Below are 19,976 nucleotides of genomic sequence, written 5' to 3'. Positions count from 1 at the left end.
AGGTTCGTTACTCAACTATTTCTGGTGATATTTTTTATGGTTCTATAGTGCTGCATGTTAGTATGTGTATATGGAAACTTTAGGTAGGAGAAGTAGGTAAAAGGTATATTTCTGTTTTGGGTTTAATTGGAGTGGTTCTTCAAGTGGGAAAACTACGGTATAAAATTGTATTATGGCCAAGAAAATGAAACAAGTTGCATTGCAAATCGCCACTGGGTCTTGTTTTTTTTTCTTAATTTTGGATGAAGTGCTTTGTTTAAGTGTTGATTTTACATGTATATGGGTCTTTGGGTACTGTCTTGAAGATAAAATCTGCTTTTGCCGTAGATCATATGAAAGGTTTTGTATACATTGAGGCTGAAAGGCAGTGTGATATAAATGAGGTGATCTCAGTACTTGGTATTTTTGTTTGGTTTAATTTTATTGCTTGGCATGGTTTTAAATTGCGGTCTCGGCAGGTTTTTTATTCTTTGAGTAGGAATTTGCTGACTAATGTGGCTGAAATTTTGTCTAGCACTATATTGCTAGTTTTCAGGTGAAACATTTCTACCATGGGCTGATTCTATTCACATTTGTTATTAATTTATGGTTTCAGGCATGTCAAGGGATTCCCGGAATCTATGTTACTCGAGTAGCTCTAGTACCAAATAGTGAGGTCTATCATCTTTTTTCTGTTAGAAATAGAACCCCTGAAATTTCTGAGGGTATGTGGGCTCGAATAAAAGGTGGTAATTACAAAGGGGATTTAGCACAGGTACTGCATGATTGCAAAAATAATGTTTTTTGTTTTATTTTTGCTATTCAACTTGTGGAATGCATCGTTCCTTCTATTAATTATGGTTTTTGTAGGTGGTGGCTGTAAATAATACCAGGAAAAAGGTTACAGTTAAGCTCATTCCAAGAATTGATCTGCAAGCTTTGGCTGCCAAATTTGTAAGGAGACCTGTGTCCACTTGATTTGCTACCCATTTTTTTAGGCAATTAATTAATTAACTTTGATTATGCTTGTTTTGTTTTAGTTGCTGTATATATGATATATCTGCTGGTAATGTATTTATTGTCTCAAGAACTAATGTTAAAGTATTACTTTTTATTTAAACTTAATTTTTAATTAAACATATTTATTTATCTTTTCCTTACACTTACATTCATTCAAACAAGAATTATTTTTACTTTTACCTTATTTCTATCTGTTCAAACAAAATATTCTTCTATTTTATTTATTTCTATTTTTCCTATTTTTTTTCCTCTTTAATTTACTTGTAACCCAAACAGAGCCACAGAGTGAGCAGATTGTTGATGCATCTCTTCTCTCATGTACAGGGTGGAGGTTATAGTCGCCAAAAGGTTGTTGTACCAGCCCCTAGATAAGTTTGTTTTTGTTATGCATCTGGATAAGTTTGTTTTTGTTATGCATCTGGATAAGTTTGTTTTTGTTCCTTTAATTTCCACTTTATTGTACTTTCCAGTATTAGGCTTAGGAGTAGTTCTTGATCTATATTCCTTTTGATTTATATTGTAGCTATCTTTTCTTTCGTGAATAGTTGAGTTTTTTTCTTTAGTGAAAACATATGTAAATTAGGATTTGCTGTTTTAGGATCTGCACCATAATTGGTTACTAGATAGCAGAAAATTCGCCCTCGGTAATTACTGAAGGCTTTTGGCCCTCGGTAATTACCGAAGGGCAAAAGCCCTCGGTAAATGTTAGCGACAAGGGATTTACCGAGGGCTCTTTGGCCGTCGATAAGCCTTCGGTAATTACCTTTTACCGACGGTTTTGGGCTGTTTCCGAGGGCTTTTGGCCTTCGGTAATGCCCTTCTTTTTTGTAGTGATAAAATTACTTTTAAATATGATAAGTCCTCCATAGTATTTCCTATAACTCTCGTTGTGCTACTCTGTACAAGTACGATCATCGTAGGTGGAAACCACAACCACAACATTTCAGCATGAGTAACGAAGAACCTAACATAGCATATAATTTCATTATCAAAATATCACAACTTAGATTTTCCTAGTTACAACCTTACATTACAACGCAATATTCAACTCATAACTCAGATCATCACCACTCAGACTATCAAAGTCACAATATTAATAACTCAGATCATCACTACTCAGACTATCAAGTCACAATATTATAATACATCACAGTATTAAACTCATGACTCAATCGTTTACTCAAGCTTATGTTGTTTCCTTGAATTTTGTCATACCAAACCTGTTTCGCAAAACAGGGCGATTCGAGCCGTCTTCTATCGCAACTTCAGACCTATCTCCCCGACTCCTCAAGGAATTACGAGTAAAAACTTCGGTTAGGCGCACCCACTGAGCACCTACTCCGATTCAGATTGGTTTTTGACAAAATCGGTCCCCTAGCCGCTTGTTGCTACTTCTTCTGCTGCTCCACTTCGGCCACATTCTTTTCCATCACTTTGGCCCTCTCAACCATTGCAGGAAACGACCTAATGCACAGGCTGGATATTAGTAACTTCAAATCACTCCTCAGCCCATTCTCAAATTTTCGACACTGTCACTCTTCGTTGGTCGCCATGGTATTGAAACGAACCAGATGCTTGAACTTGTTGGTGTACTCAGAAACCGACATACCCCGTTGCACCAATTGGAGAAACTCTACCTCCTTAGCGAAACGAACGCTATCCAGGAAATATTCTTCATAAAACCTGGTCCTGAAAACATCCCACGAGATGGGACTTTGAGCGTCCGTCAATATCATCTTCATACTCGCCCACCAATGACTGGCCTCACCAGTCAGTAGATACTCAGTGAATGCGAGTCTATTATCATCAAGGCACCTCTTGGCATTGTAGATCCGCTCCATGTCTCGCAGCCACTGATCGGCCTCGTCAGGAAGGCACTTCCCACTGAATTTTGCAGGGTGATGCTGGAGGAAATTCTCTAAACTCCAATCGGCCTGGTGAGTAGCGTTGGAGGTAGACGCTCTAGATGTGTTCCTTGTAGTCGCGATGATTTCCATCAGCTGTCTCTGGGTCGCTTCAGAGTTGGCGCGTGCGGCCTCCAAACTCTGTAATGCGGTAGTATTCTACTGCACCAAGGCAGCGTTCTGCTGTTGGAGCGCTTCTATCACCGATTCCAATAACCTCGTGTTATCCGATACGTCGCGATCGACAGGTGGAGGAGGAGGAGGTCTTGGTGCCATTAGTTCTCTGAGAAGCAGAGAAAACGAACGTTAGTTAAGTTCAAAGAGTTCAAAATACTCATTAAACGAACGTCGAGTACACAACAAAAACATAGTGCACTCATAACCTACAGTGTCCTTAAAAGAACAAAACTGCTCTGATACCACTAATGTAACATCCCAAAAATACAGTAATAAAACCATATAATAGAATTGATTACAATTAATAATAAATCAGTTCAGTCTTAACATTTAAAAGAACGTACGGTTACGGTCGAACGACCTTACATAAGTTACAACCTAATCTGCACCATATAAAAAGAAACATGACCGAACGGTTTACAAAAGTCAAATACCGAACGGTCACATAGAAACAAAAGAGAGGAGGTGACCGAACGATCACCTCACAACTAAACTACTATAAACTAGCCGAACGCTCCTATGGCTCGGCCTTCACTTCCACTTCTATCAAATTCTCTTCTTCCAGCGCATCCTCCAACAGCGCGTCTCCATCTGCTCACATCTACACGGATGATCATTGCAATAACAAGACGGACATACAAGGACGAGACAACACAATAAACACAGGGTAAGCTTACGTAATTTAATTCAAGTAATAACATACATTTCTCATACTCAAACACATCAAATACATTCCAATATACGATTCAATCAAGGCCTACTACTAGATTGACTGTCCGGACTGTATGAATTCTGTGTAGCTACGACGTTCGTGCACCCGGGTGATGTAGTAACTGGAATTCTCTCATCAGCTGCCACCCGAGGTTAGTCCGTTCCGTCCAAAGTATCCCTAAGGACTAGGACCTCCTGCCGTTCCCACACATGAACTACCCTCCTCTACGTGAGGACGAGTACTCACGGAACATCAAGATGAACTGCCAGCTAAGCATTTCCACATTCTTACTTTACCAATTCCAATAGTCATCCAAGAGTCGTTCCTCCCCGAAACGCTCGTTCCAAATTCACAACCTTTAATTTATCTCCTATACTCTTCATCCTTTATAATCTTTCACTTTAGTGTCATTTTCATCATCATTTCTAAGAACATAAAATACCGAACGTTCAGCCCTCTTCATAACGAGGACGAACGATAGGAACGAAACCGATAAATCTCCCGTTCTAGAATAGAATAAGACCGAGAGAGTTACTTTTAGATTTAAGAATAAATCGAGTACCATAATATACCATATATGACGAACGTTATTTACCACGTAAATCAGTTGAATGAACTGACTCTCGTGAGTTCAGACCAATACTCAAAGAATAAACTAAGTACGGAGGCTCTAGGCCGGATCCAATGGATGTAGACACATCAATACGTTAAAGAACCATACCTAGAATAATTCAATTATAGAGACCTAATGCCAGTCAATGACCGAACACGGTAAAAGGAATTTTTACTGAATTTGGACAAACGTCGTTTCATCAAGTTTGATAAATTGAAACGAGTACGAGCGTTCAGTATAAGACCGAGCGCCACTCATTACAAGAGCTTGGGTTGAGACCTATCACTGATTTAAACTTATAATAGAAACATTAAGAGTAATAAATATGATAAGACACGTTGGAAACCAGGTTGAAGAATAACTAACTATACCACTATATATTTACAAGATTTTCAATTCCTCACATAACACTCAGGTACATCTAAGTTTGGCCGAACGCTCAAACATAACACTATTACAAAAAGACGCTCGTCCTCAACTAGAATTCTTCCTAGTTGAAAGAATTCCATTTCAAACAATTTAACAGAACCACCGAACGGTCAAGGACCGTTCAATGACGAACGTACACTATCATGGGGAATACATATTCAAATTTCTTTTATTTTCAATTCATTTCTCAATACAAAGTTCCCTAACTTTATACAATTCAAATCATAATCAGTTTGCTTACTTCATACAATTTGTATCATACCACAAATTCAGATTCCACATCAACCACCATATCAATATTCATATTTGATACATACATTCAACCATTCAGCAACATGCATTCATTATCAACGAACATACACACAACATACAATTAAATTAGATAAGCTTACCTTACCTCTAGTGTGAACGTACGTCCTTCAGACTAAAACTCAGTTTGCGGAAATAAGATTTCTTCTACCCTCAACACTCAACCAAACTCTTCAAACTAAAACAAGTTACAGAAAACCAAGATTGGTTCAGACAAGGTGACCGCATGCAACCAGAGCTTGGTTTGCATGTTCATACGAACGAACAGCTAGGGACGAGAAACTTACCAGTTTCAGAATCCAGAACTGTTCGGCTTAAGTAGAAGCTTGGGACGCCAGAAATGCTCCTACGGTGCCTGAATGATGATCGGAGAAGAGAAAGGGTGAGTTTTCTTAGAGAGAAGATAGATTTTCCAGTGAGAAGGAGGAGAAATGGGAAGTTCAGAGTTTTGGGAAGAAGGTTGCATGCAGAAGAGAGTAGGACGGAAGTTTTCAGAAAAATCATTTTCTTCCCACATCAAAACGAGCGTCCGCTCTTCTGCTGATACCTGCATCCCACTATCTGATTTCTGATCCTCGTTTCTTGACACCTGGCGTCCGCGCAGATGGTTTTTGGGTGCGTTTTAAATGAGCTGACAGGAGGGGTTTTGGGTGCGTATTTACGTGGTCTGACACCGCACCCATCTGAAATTACTAATTCCCAACAATATTTCTAGTGCACCCCCACTTTTTACTAAATTCCCAAAAATACCTAATTCCGATACACCCCTTTTTCTCTAAACACACTCCCTTCTTTCCTCTTCCAACAATGGAAGAGAATTCTCAATACCCTCTTACCCACACTCTTGGTTAAAGAGGGTAGATAAGTGCTCCCAACGAGTAAAATTGAATGCTGTCAACACTGACTTTTGCTTATTATTTTACTCATAAATCTTTGTACATAACTCCAAATGAGTTGATTTCTTTTTTATTGGAAACTAGACTCAAAAATATTTCTTTGGACACTAAACTCAAAATTTTTGGACAACAAGGCTAGCTGCAGTAAAATTATTAAAATCAGAAATTTAATCATGCTTTGGTATTCTCAACTTTGATCTTTCTTGATTGTTTTGTTCATTACTCTCTCTACCAAACTCCAATTGAGTTTATTATTGCTTTGCTGGAAACTAGACTCACACATCTTTCTTTGGACACCAAACTCGTAATATTTGGGTAGCAGGGCTAGCTGCAGTAAAATTAATAAAATTGAAAATTTAAGCACGCTCTGGTAGGCTCACCTTTGACCTTTGATGACCATTTTACTCATTACTCTCTCTACCAAACTCTAATTGAGTTGATTATTGCTTTGTTGGAAACTAGACTCAAATATCTTTCTTTGGACACAAAACTCGTAATTTTTGGACTACAGGGCTAGCTGCAGTAAAATTATTAAAATCGGAAATTTAATCATGCTCTGGTATTCCCAGCTTTGACCTTTGTTGATTGTTTTGTTCATTACTCCCTCTACCAAACTCCAATTGAGTTTATTATTGCTTTGCTGGAAACTAGACTCACACATCTTTCTTTGGACACCAAACTCGTAATTTTTGGATAGCATGACTAGTTTCAGTAAAATTAATAAAATTGAAAATTTAATCACACTCTGATATGCTTAATTTTGACCTTTGATGACCATTTTACTTATTACTATCTCTACCAAACTCCAATTGAGTTGATTATTACTTTTTTTGAAACTAGACTCAAATATCTTTCTTTGGACACAAAACTCGTAATTTTTGGACCATAGGGCTTGCTGCAGTAAAATTATTAAAATTGGAAGTTTAACCACGCTCTGGTCTGCTTTGCTTTGTCCTTTGATGACTATTTTACTCATTACTCTCTCTACCGAACTCCAATTGAGTTGATTCTTGAAGTTTTGGAAACTAGACTCAAATATCTTTAATTTGACTACTCATACGACTATTTTGGGCTTCGGGAAGGGTCTTAAATAAATCTGGACAAATTCACAAAAGTTCATTTTTAGCTTCTTCGTGTTATACCAAAAGACTCATAAAACTTACAACCAAAAAGAAAAGTACATACCTCAACATGTTAACTTTAATCCCAACACACAACGAAGAAAGCATGCAACAACATTATATTGTTACTTTCTTCCCATCATACACTATGTTATATCCCAAGTTAAACCCCTTACCTCAATTACAAGCTAGCTTCCAAAGGCTCTTAGGTTTCCTTTCCTCACTAGACAACAAGCTTCCACTCCTCTTGGTCTCCTACAAATGATGTCCAAAAACTCCAAGGCTAGGGTGGCTCTTCCTTTCTCTCCCAACTTGATTGCTCTCCAAAATCTCTTTTCCACTCTCGAAGCTTTAACCTCCCTCAAGGTCACTTTCAAGCCTCCTAAGTCTAGAAAACATGTACCCACCCAAACAAGTGGAAAACAATATGTGCCCACCCAAGCAAAGTGGAAAAAAAAAAGAAAGCAATGATTCAAGCACTCATGCAACATTTCACTTGAATGAGGGATTAGTGGGAATAAAAGTTCCCTCTTCCTATAAGGCTTTGGGAATGCCAAGATGAAAATTAAAAAAAGCTAGGACCCTTTTTGGTCATAGGAGGGTTTGAACTTGAGACCAAAAACACACATCCTCCATGCACACTCACATCAACCATTAGACCAAGCTCCATGTGCTACTATAATAGCGCAAACAATTATACTTAAACACTCTTTCAATCTTTTTTCGAAATTTACTATGAAACCAATAATAATTTAATTTTCTTCCCTTCCTTAAATATTTCTCAACATTATTTTTCATCACAATTTATTATATAATACTACAAAATAAAATACTTAAGGTAAGAAATCATTTTATTTATACAGGTCTTACAAAGGTTGTGGTAGATAATTCACTGTATGAAAAATCATGCTGAAAAATCATCTCATTTGAATGGTTTAGTTTAATACACCCATGAAAAGGGGAAAAAATACCAAAGAGAAAAACTATACAAACAAGAATGCAGTACTGATCTTTAAGATTTTGAGGTTTTGAAGTTAAAAATAATGTGAGAAAATATTTATCCAAATTCTTGCGATTTCTCGCGACAGAAAGGTAAAGCAGACACTGCATGATCAAAGTCCTAGCATAAAAAGAAAAATCAAATGTCAAGGAAACTTACTCAGAAGAAATCTGGAAAACTCAGCTTTTTCATTTATATATAAATTATAATTTTATAATAGATTAAACTCTGTCCCTCTTAAAAGGATATACAGGAAATTTTGTCTTGAGTTATTCTCTTTTCCATGTCTTTTCTTAATAATTATATATCTTATATTAAGAAGTTATATTAAGAAGTTATATTAAGAAGGTGGATTTTAAGTCTAACTCAACCTTACAAATTGGTTTTTATGGTGAAGTTTACACATCACTTATGTATTATAAATGTTAGGTACAAACAAAATCTCACATCGCATAAAATATGAAATACACATGAGTTTATATACACATAAGATACATCTCATAGTAAGAGGTATTTTGGAGTGGTACCAAAAGTAAATCTGTGAGGGCTTAACCCAACGCGGACCATATCTTACTAATGGAATGACATATGGATATGAGTGTATATGAACACCCATACACAACAACAATTTTTAGATACATGAACAATTAGAGGGATTGTAATTCATAGAGAAACTGCAACATCCCAAATTCTCCCACACAACATTTAATAGATATTATAAATATAATATTTCAACTTCACATTATTAAATATAACTTGAACTCTTCTAATTTACTCTTCTATTTCTTTCTTCATTGGCACAAACACAAACAAGTAAGGGTGAACTAACATGCAACAAATCATTTATACTTCTATTTCTTTCTTCATTGACACAAACACAAACAAGTAGGGGTGAACTAACATGCAACAAATCATTTATAAAACATGCATAATTACATTGATACACTTAACAAACTTCATATAATAATCATGTCAGACACCCTCATCCCATCATACAACAATCACACCAATAGACACTCATCCCATCATACTACATTCACCAATAGACACTTATCTGGATGATACGTTGATGAGCGGTCACGGGAGATTATGCACTTGTGCTGACCTCTACTTCTTACAAATACACTTCCAAAATACTTCATACCATCCACAAGGTTAGTCATCAACACTATGTCCAAAACCGGCACATAGACTAGGACTTCCTGCCCCTCTCACCACATAATTCATCCTTCTCTACTTGAGACCGGATGATTATTAGAGTATCAAGATAACCTCCAACAACAGGACCCTCAACATCAATATGTACACTAATACCATGTCATTACAGAATCTCTCCACGAGACTCATATCATGCTACTATAAAATCTCTCCATAATACTCATATCATGTTCAAATGCATAAATTCAAATTCAACATAATAAAATACATTTATCACAGATTTAATATTAATTAAATATATTACGAAATAACTTAACAGTATATAATCTATTCAATAAGAATTAAGTTGAAAACTCATCGAGTAGACTTCCAAGAAAAAGAGGTGTGTCACAATGGACATCTTAAGTACCAAGTCTTTCCTAGCCAAAGTGTTCCTCAACTAGTTCTTAACAAATTTCTTATTTACATATTCAAACAACAACATATAATATTAACACAAAAATTCAATATAGATAGATATACAACAAGCACATATGTTTTTCATTAACAGTATTCACACATATTTTCAATCAGAATTCTTAATCAGAAGTTGTTCCTGGAAAACTTCCAGAATCTGCACACTAAAATCCTTTCTTTCTTATGATTTCTCTCTACTTCTTGGTGCAAAATCCCCCTTTTCCTTGCTTGGTATTTATAGGCCAAAATTTTGGTCCTATTTGATTTTTTTATTAAGAATTTTATTCACCTAAAGCTATTTTGTCTTCTTCCTCGTTCAATCACCACCGAAAGTCTCTTGTCCACTTCTTATTTCCAATTTTCTTATTTATTTATTTTATAAAAGTATATTTTTTTGGAGAAATGTATTTTACTATGTTTGAACCCATGTCTCAAGTGTTACGAAGTGTTTACCATTTGAGTTACTGTAAACATTTTTTTACTTATCACATTTTATTTTGTATTAAACTTATTAGTTATATTTTTCATTCATAAATAAATTTATTACTACTAAAAAATACTACTATTTATTAAAATGGATAATTTTAATGGACTTTGCACAAACTACTTGATAAGATTATTCAAGTTTACAAAGGAAAATTTCAGGAAAATGGTACTAAAACTCAAAGTTGATACATATTTAGAGAGGTTATTGAATTGCGCGTATGGGAAAATGAAGAAACAATGAGAATATAGTATTTCTTTAAGTCTCTTCAGTATAAAACTATCCAATTTACACTTATTGTTTGGTGAAAATAACAAAACTGCCACCACATTTTGATACGTTTCAGTTTCTCTGAAATCGAAGCGTAATTTACGAGCGATTTTTTACTAGTGTTGTGTGTTGAATAACTAGTTTTGTTTTGGAAATATAACACCAAACTGATTTTAAACAAAACAGACGCAAACACGGTGCATCCATCAAGCTTTACTTGTATACACAAGCTGAAAATTTTAAAAGCACGCTTGGGAGAGTCATATCTCACATGGTTATATTACATCAGTACAAACTCCCAATTTTTATTTGATGACACATGCTTATAGCATCGACACTAATACTTATACATTAAAGTAGCAAACTCTAGCCAATTTAGGTTTCAAATTGCTATTATTGTAGAGCATCCTTAAAGCTTTGATGCAATTTGAAACTTTTGGCTAATCGGAACCTGGTGGATCAATTGGTCGAAAGTTGGTTGATTCCACGTTATGACCACCATGTCCAGGCCTGGGATGTGGATTTTTTGTGCTTTGTTGCTCCTTCGGTGGCAACTCCTTTGTGGTTCCAATAGGCGGTGGCTTACCATGACGTGGTGGTATATGTGGTGGTTTACCTTTATGTGATGCATCTTCCATGTCTGGTGGTGGTTTACCATGATGTGGTGGTTTGGGATGGCCGTTTTCAATATGTGGTGATGGTTTATTATGATGTGGTGGTTTGGGAGTATGTGGTTGTGGTTTAGCATCATTGTTTGCTGGTGAAGAGGATGGGAGTATGGATAGGGAGCTTGCAACCAAAAGAAATGGTAGCAGAAAGACTAGCATGTGTTTGGGAGACATTTTTAATGAAGTTCTGAGGAATGTGGATAGTGGTGAAGAAACTAGGGCATAGCAAGTGGGCTTTTATAATAGCTATATTCCATTATTCAGTGTCATCAAACACTGTTGCCTCCTACGTAAGCTTAATCCCACCACATTATTGCACAAATATTTGTGTCAAGCACTTTTACATAGTGCCTTATAACTTTATGCATTTTCTCATGTTTATGGAGCCCATGAAAGATCAGTAGAAATTCAAAAATATAAAGAAAGACAGAGAAATAAATAAAGATGTTTGTTTGCGTAAGTAAAAAGTCTCAAAAGTATAACACATCTTTTCCATTCATGAAGATGTGTTAGAAAATACTGTCATGAGCTTGTTTCATCTCGCCAGTATGTATTTGATTTTTGAATTTTTATAAACTGTATAAATTAGAAATAATTTTTATTATATAAATCATTGTCAAAATGTATGATCATAGAATATTTAATTTCTACACTAACCGTAAGACATATTTTTAACATAAAATTACGATAAAGTTATTGAATTTCAGAATAGTTTACATGCTTAACAATACTAATAGATTTAAATTCGGAATATTAAAATTCGAAAAGAGAGTTAGAATGAGAAAATGGATATTTAGCATCAATACAAAAGTCTATCCAAAATAGTTATTAACATTAATTTTGTGTCGCACTTGCATGGAGCTCTATAATCTCATAGCATAGTTTGTTAGTGTAGACTTTTGAAAGTCGATACTAGATGGATAGTAATTCACATCACTATTTTTTAAATTATTTTTTTAATTAAAACAATTTAGCATGACTACCTAACACTGAATTATTTTTATAATTTTAATACTAGTTTAATTTACATCGTCCTCACCAACCCTAATGATAGTAACTTAAAAGAAAATTATATTGTTCTTCCATGTTGAAATAATATAAATAAAAAAATTAAATTAAATAAATGATAATAATAAACTAAGAAAACAAGTGTAAATAAAGAAAATAAATGTGAAGGAGATAAGTATGAAGGAAAGAGATGAGGAGAAGAATATTGATGAACAACATGAGAAAAAAATGTTTATATGTAGATGAAAAAAATAAGGGTGACTATGAATGAAAAGTATGAATATGAGAATATTTTTATGAATGTAAAGGAAAAAATTGAGTGTAATGAAATTTATATAAAAAGTGAGAAAAAAGTTATAAATTATTACATCAATCTAGATAAAAGAAAATTTGTCTTCTTCTTTAACAAAGCATTTGGAATTGAATCCTAGATTACCTCTTTACGTGTACGATTGGCTTCAACAACTTTTTAATTTTTAATAATATCTTTACTTTATTTCTTTCACGTTAGAATTCTTATGCCTTTATTTACTATAATATTTTAAATTATCCACGGAGAAACCACAATTTTACTTCTGTTTCCCCGTGAACTCCCGCGAAGCATTGCTACCGTTAGCTCTTTAATATTTTATATGGTAATTAAGGGTGGACAAAAATAACAAATCATCAAATTCAATTTATAATTATTTTAATTCATACTACTTTAAATTTATTTTACTATCTCAAATTCATATTTATATTTTTCAAATTTTAAGTTAAGCCCATTTAATTTTGAATGGAAATCAGTAAAATATCAAGTCTTAAGTTTCAAACTTAGTAACTTAGGACTATATCAAATTGGGTCCAATTTATGGAAGTTCAGGCCAATCTTAAGACTAGTCAAGTAGGTCGATGATGCCAAAGTCAAGTAAAGTTAGATTAGACTTATGTTTGGTTCATAGTCAAATTAAATCGGGTTATAAAGTCAAAGTTATTTCAAACCAACTGAGTGTTATCAATGAGAAATATTGATACTTTGAAATAATTTTGATGATGATGCACTTGAAGACTTGAAGAAACAAATACATTAATTGTTAAAAGCATTCTTTGTGGAAATTATTTGTATTAAAGTTATCTTTCATTTGTAAGCACTTAGAAGTCTTATAACTTACTCTTTTTTATTGATTTCTTACGACAATAATCGATTATTTTAGGGGATAATCAATTATCATAAGCAAAAGTAGAAAAAGGCTTCGTCTCGACATTAATCAATTATCATAGGGAATAATCGATTATCTCCACAAGTTTTAAATTATACAAGGTTTGACAATAATCGATTATCGTAAAGGATAATTGATTATAATGTGTTCCAAAACCCATAAATGCCTAAAATAAACGATTATCACTTTTCATAATCGATTATCTTTGACAGTTGGGAGCTGTCTTTTCATTTTCTGACCCTTGGCCTATAAATAGAAGTCTCCTAAACCTTTCTAAGGTTACCTAAACTACTGAGAGCACATTATTGGTTCTAAGGAAGTTCTTGAGTTTAAGTCTTAGCTTAATCAAGTCTTAGGAAGGAGAAGTTTGGTTTTAGTGTGTCTAAAGGTGCAAGCGGTTTTCTGGAAGTTGACTAAGTTGTTGTTCATTCCCTCGTATGTCGAAGGAAAATGTATTCTTTATTGTGTAATGGTTAATCTTCTTGTAATCATTTAACTTATAGTGAAAATTTAATCACTCTTTCTAAAGTGATTAACAACTAGATGTATAATCTTTTGATTTGAACTAGTATAAAAGTCATATGTGTGATTTTCTTTGTCTCTACATTACCTTGTTAGAGATTGTTTGAAGAATGTTCTAAAAGAAAACCAAAATTTTAAAAGAACCAATTCACCCTTCCCCTCTTGGTTTGTGTCCGTTTTTACGCTCTTTAAATGTTCCGTTGCGCGATATCAATTTCTACACTTAGCTCAGTTCCAAGTGAGTCAAGTTAGAATTTGGACTAATCTATACTAGTTTGAGTAAGGTATCTCTTAAATTGAGCAAAGTAGACAAATTTGGTTATGTTTAAACAAATTCACATTAGCCTAAGTCAGCTTAAGTATGCTCAAGTTGTGTTCAGAGAGATTCATATTGGTTTTAGTCAGCATAAGTCCATGTCAACAGGAGTAAGCTCACACTCAGGTTGGGCTAAGTCATCCTAAGTCCACTTAAGATAAAATAGACAAAGGTCCATGTCAATTTGAAATGAAAACATCCCAAGTCAAGTGGATGAAGTCAACTCAAGTCCAAGTTTAGATTGAGTCAACCCAATGCACATAATGTGAGTTGGGTTAGGTTAAAGTCACATAAAGTCGACTCAAGTTCACAACTAAGTCAGTTTGAATCTAGGTCGAACCTAATAAGCTATATTAAACAAAACCAAGACAAACTTATATTAAGGTAAATTGGGAAGAGACAAAATCAATTCAACTTGATAAGTATTAGATCAAGTCCAAATAGTTTAGGTTCAACTCGAATTGAGTTAAACATAACGACATAATTGTCCAATCAAAATTCTTGTTGAATTGAGTGAGCCTGCCTTATAAGGATTTTTGAAAAAAATTATGCTCTTAAGTATAGAAATTAAAAAGAGAATTTTATTTTTAAAACTAATTTTAAATTTAAATATAAGAAAATAACTTTAAATTACAAGTTATTTCAAAAGCTAGTTTGTTTGAATAAACTTATTTGGTAAATGATACACCCTGATTTATAGGATGTCACGGTTTAAGAAAAGCCAGTGAATTTCAAAACTTTATCATAACGTGAAAACGTATTTTTCAAAAATCTTAACCTTTCAACATGCATAGTTCATTCAAACCATAATAGTTTCAAAAGTCTTGACCAATTACATTATTCCAAAAGTAATTAAAATGACTAAGGAAATAAAACAACTACAATTACTTTGTTTTAAATGTTTATACCAAAAGAACTTTTTAAAGAAACAAAAATCTTTCCCCTGTCATCTCACAAATCTATCATGCCTCTAAGACATCTACAATATCATCTACTTACATATAACACAATATACGATCATCACCGATAATTTCATTCCCAAACACACAAACACAAACATGTATAGGGTAAGCTACCGATAAAACAATCATAACAACAAGATACATACATATTGTTATATCAACCATAATCAAACACACAACAAGATACATACGTTCTAATTATATCAACTATAATCAAACACACAAGATACATACCTTTTGATTATATCAACCATAATCAAACATCCATACACGCAAGTAATAATAATAATTATCCTAATCTTCTAACATAAGCATTTCAAACATAATGAATTACTCGATCCTCGATTTTTAACTATTGATGTCATCTCCAACATCTCACACTTAGACCCTTAGTCTATCTACCCATTAGAACCTATGTTAACTACCTACATAAGGAACATGTAGTCCTGCCACACAAGGATAAGAAACACAACTTTACCCTCACACAAGGAAAGCTCAACACCCAAAAAACCCTTCTAATGCACATAAGGAAAAAAAGGAAGTGCATATCCGCAGATAAAATCAGGATTATGAGGTACAACAAGTAGACTTATCCTCTACTCTCATGCTCATCAATCACATACTTAGATACAACCCAACACTCATTCATGCTCCACTCTCAACCAAAAGTGAAACTGACCCTAAATATAACCACTAACCTCAATCTCTAATTATCATCATATTCCACAGCTCCTTAGGCTTGGTCCATGTCCATTCTTCAACAAATTCACCATTTTTCACCAAAATGCACTATGATAATCGATTATCACTTAAGATAATCGATTATCTCAGCGAAATTTACCTAGAAACATCATGTTGAAAGGGATAATCGATTAACATCCTAGATAATCGATTATTCCCGAAACCACACTCAGAACCAACGCGTAGATAATCGATTATAACTAATGATGATCGATTATTGTCGAACCGAAAAACATCCTGGACATGATTCAAGAATTCAAAAATACATACATCAACCCTAGATCATGTGGAAACATACTTGGCACATCATCCATGCATTCAAGCATCACATACCCATGTAAACATACTCAAACATATATAATACATCACTTGAATCATCTAGATCCAAGCATTAACATGTTATACCCCCAATTATACTGCATATGATTATTACCAAACCCTTACTGATTAGGAAAAAAGGCTAAAAGTAACAACAACTTAATAAAGAGTAATAACATAACGGAAATTCAATCCCCCTTCTTGTGAGAATCTATGAGGAGCACCAAACAAATAGACCAAAAATATAATCCAAAACACAAAGAGACACCAACAATTTTTAACGTGAAAAACCCCTCAATGCAAGGGTAAAAATCCACGAGTCATCTAGACCAAAGAGAAATTCACTTTGATCAACAATAGGGTGCAAAAGAGTCTCCGATAAAAAAACAAATGGGGTTTTGAATCAGCTAAACTAACTAAGCATAAATGTTTACAAATAAGAACAAAGAAGACCAAAATTCTCCAAAATAGAACTGCTCATGCGAGACTGGTTTCGCCCAAACCAGACATCCGATTGACGATCCGAACAGTCAAAATGAACCATCATACGTTTGGAGCCCACTATCCAAATATCAGCCTGATCCAACAATAAATGACATCAAAACGACGAAAACACCAATGCAGGTTTTCTGTTATGCGGGAATGACTTCTTCTCTTCCTTCTCTCTCACTTGGCTTTTCCCTCTTTTCAAATGACTTTAATGTGCCCTACTAATATGACTCATGTCCACTAAAATAAAGTGAGACATAATGGTCCACATTATTTGGCCTATTCTTCACATAGGAAGGGAGTCCAATAACCCAACACTTACAACATATATTTGCATGGAAACCCTCAAGAATCAAACATTTGTTCTCTGTTAGGATAAAACCCTCTACTAGGATAACTCAACAAAACATGCATAATACATTCATTGGTAAAACCCATTACAAATATTACCAAAAATCTATTCTCATGCACACACAAACCCTTGCCCAACAATAAAAATAATCACAATCATAATCATATAATACATATCAAACAAGTATTTTCATGCAAGTAAATCGAGAATGCATATCATACAACAAACAATGGTAAGCTTGCCCGTACCTTGGTCAATACTAAAGTTTTATCTAATTAACTTCAAAAACACCACAAACCCCCCCTCACACTAAGGATTTCTGTAGTTCTTCCTTTTTTCTTCTAGAAAACGTCTTTTATCTCCCTTGTCTCTCTAATTTTCATTTTTTTTTATATTTTAGAGTAACAAAATGCAGACCCCTGTCTACTCTTCTCCCTTTTATCTTCTTCTATTCTTTCTCTATCCTTTTAGTTTTAATAAAATATCTCGGTTTATCCCTGAAACCACTAAGATTTTTTCACTTATTCTCTCTTAACTACTTTCTAAAATATCATCAACCACTAAATCTTTTTAAAATCCACATAATCTTTTAAAATATCTAACAATATCTAATAATGATTTTATCTAATAATAATATCTTTTTAATCTTTAAACCCACCAAGATTATATCTCTTATTCATTTAACTAATTTTTAAAATAACAACTAAATCTTTTAAAAGATTTACATAATATCATTTATTTAAATATCCAGATTATTTAATTTGTAGGTTTTTCCTTTCTACAACGCATTAATTAATTTCTACACTAGTTAAATAAAGATAAAAGACCCTTTTGTCCCTAGTCAAAAATATAAAAATAAAAAAATAACATAACAATTATGTTCTAACAAAAATATACATTCAAGAACACTAATTTTCAAACAAAAATTCAAAGTCTCAAAACTATTTTATTTTTAAAACCCTATTTTACCGGATATTACAGGAAATTAAAAAAAATCTTTTAGATATTTTTTTTTATGTTTTCTTTTTTTAAATTATTGTTTTGGGGAGGTGGCGGAAACCGAACGAAGAAAAAATTCCTTTCTTTTGTTTTAAAATGCATTTCATATTTTAAGTATTCATTTCGTAACTACCCAAATAGTAGTTTCTCCTTTCCACATCTAACATTTTTTAAATTTATCTCTTATTGACATTTCATATCTATTGTTTCACTCACATTATCTCTTTTCCTTATGCAACTTTCTTCAAGTCCGTCCAAAAGATGTTCATCAATCTTTTTCTTTCTTTTTTTCACACAATGGACTCCTTACACCTTAACTTGACCTCTCTATTCAGTCTTTCTTTTTTCTGAAATCAAAGTCTTTTACTCACTCACTTTTTTGGCCCATTAGTGACACTATCAAATTGTGTAATTACTAATTTCAACAAGATAAATATTGAAACTTGCATTTATTCTTCATAGCCATATACAGCAATTGAAATGGCTTGAGAGCAATGATTTCTTATAAATAGAGTTAGAAAATGAGTTTACTCAACATACTTGTCTTGTCATAGGGATTCAATTTGACTTATTGTGTAATTATTGTATAATGAGTTACAAATTTTGCAATTAGTTTTGAACTTGATAATATCATCCAACAATCCATACCTACTCGGATCATCATTGAGCAAATGGTTTAAGGAATTCAGTTTAATCTTTTCGGAGTTGATTCTTCTGGGTTTTGATAAATTTAAAAAATGTAAGATGGGAAAGGGAAAAACTACTATTTGGGTTGCCGAATCATTATTTAAAAATAAAATACCTTTTAAGACAAAAAAAATCATTTTTTGTTCACTTATTTTCATTTTAAGAAAAATAAATATATAAAGCTTATATTTATTTTAAGAAACTGTTTCGGGGGCCAGCTCGTCGTCAGCCCGACCCTACAGTGGGCGTCGAATGCTTCGGTTGTAGGGCCTGAGTCGTCCAATGCCTCCACGTTCTCCTTCTCTCGTCTCTCGAACGTCCGACTCTCGCTCCTTACTTCTCGATTTCCTCCTCAGCGTGCGGGTGGGAGACCTACGAAAGATTCTCCGATGCCAAAGTCAGTTTGAGAGCAATGACTTTTTTCGATAGAACAGTAATAAATGTGCAGTCAATACAACCTATCTACCACTCACCCTGGATCTGTATTTATAGTTTTTGCTATGGACTTGGGATTAGTGAAAAGTTAATCACGACCCAAATTCAGCCCAATAGCTTTTAACCACTACTTACCTTAAACCTGGTTAATTAGCGATGTAGCCGGTCGGTCTCTCAAAGTTTGGCACTTTGACCGACCGACCCATATAAGCAGTCTGGTCGCCTAGCGGTATGACAGGTCGTCCAGGTAGGCAATCTAATTACCTGGCGGTATGACCGGCCGTCCTCACCTGAGTTTATGTTTATCTGGATGGCAAGCGGCAAGGTTGCACAATCGTCATACGGACGTCCGGCCCTCCCGATGGCGAGCGGAAGGGTATTGTGGTTGAACCATTGTGGTTATGCGGACGTCCGGTCCGTTCGATGTCCGGTCCCAACTGGTACAAAAACTTTTATTTGTTTGATTTTTTTTATGTATATACATGATTATATTGTTTTTTAACGTGAGTTTTTTCTTCATTTACAATTTTAATCTAGAAAATTATTATTTAATTAATAATATTTATATGTATACACATTCAAGAGAATATTTAAGAGGGGTTCCAAGAATAATTACAGTTGTTAAGGTATTATCAAAAATGTTTTTCCTTTGAATTCAAATTAACAAGACAAAAGAACAATTTTGTTTTCTTAAGAAAAACAAATAAAATAAAGAGGAGAGAAAAAATATCATGAGAGAACCAGAGCTAAAG

The 19,976-nt window shown here is 34.0% G+C and overlaps 3 protein-coding genes across 3 annotated transcripts; 1 reads left to right on the top strand and 2 right to left on the bottom strand.

The window, feature by feature from the left end:
- Window positions 1–283: 283 nt before the first annotated feature.
- On the top strand, window positions 284–1,461 carry LOC108325348 (protein RNA-directed DNA methylation 3-like). Its single transcript, XM_052877921.1, has 4 exons — window positions 284–383; window positions 596–754; window positions 850–933; window positions 1,324–1,461. Exons 1-4 carry the CDS (start codon window positions 333–335, stop codon window positions 1,369–1,371), a joined length of 342 nt encoding a protein of 113 aa, XP_052733881.1. The 5' UTR covers window positions 284–332; the 3' UTR covers window positions 1,372–1,461.
- A 1,070-nt stretch (window positions 1,462–2,531) lies between these two features.
- Window positions 2,532–2,996, bottom strand: LOC108324838 (uncharacterized). Its single transcript, XM_017557764.1, has one exon. It carries the CDS (start codon window positions 2,994–2,996, stop codon window positions 2,532–2,534), a length of 465 nt encoding a protein of 154 aa, XP_017413253.1.
- A 7,972-nt stretch (window positions 2,997–10,968) lies between these two features.
- LOC108324837 (early nodulin-75) lies at window positions 10,969–11,370 on the bottom strand. The gene has a single exon (XM_017557763.1). It carries the CDS (start codon window positions 11,368–11,370, stop codon window positions 10,969–10,971), a length of 402 nt encoding a protein of 133 aa, XP_017413252.1.
- Between the last annotated feature and the right edge of the window lie 8,606 nt (window positions 11,371–19,976).

This window comes from Vigna angularis, chromosome 5, assembly GCF_016808095.1.
Source record: "Vigna angularis cultivar LongXiaoDou No.4 chromosome 5, ASM1680809v1, whole genome shotgun sequence".
Classification (NCBI taxonomy): Eukaryota; Viridiplantae; Streptophyta; class Magnoliopsida; order Fabales; family Fabaceae; genus Vigna; species Vigna angularis.
The sequence above is the reverse complement of the archived record's forward strand: the minus strand, read 5'-3'. Positions and strand labels throughout refer to the sequence as shown.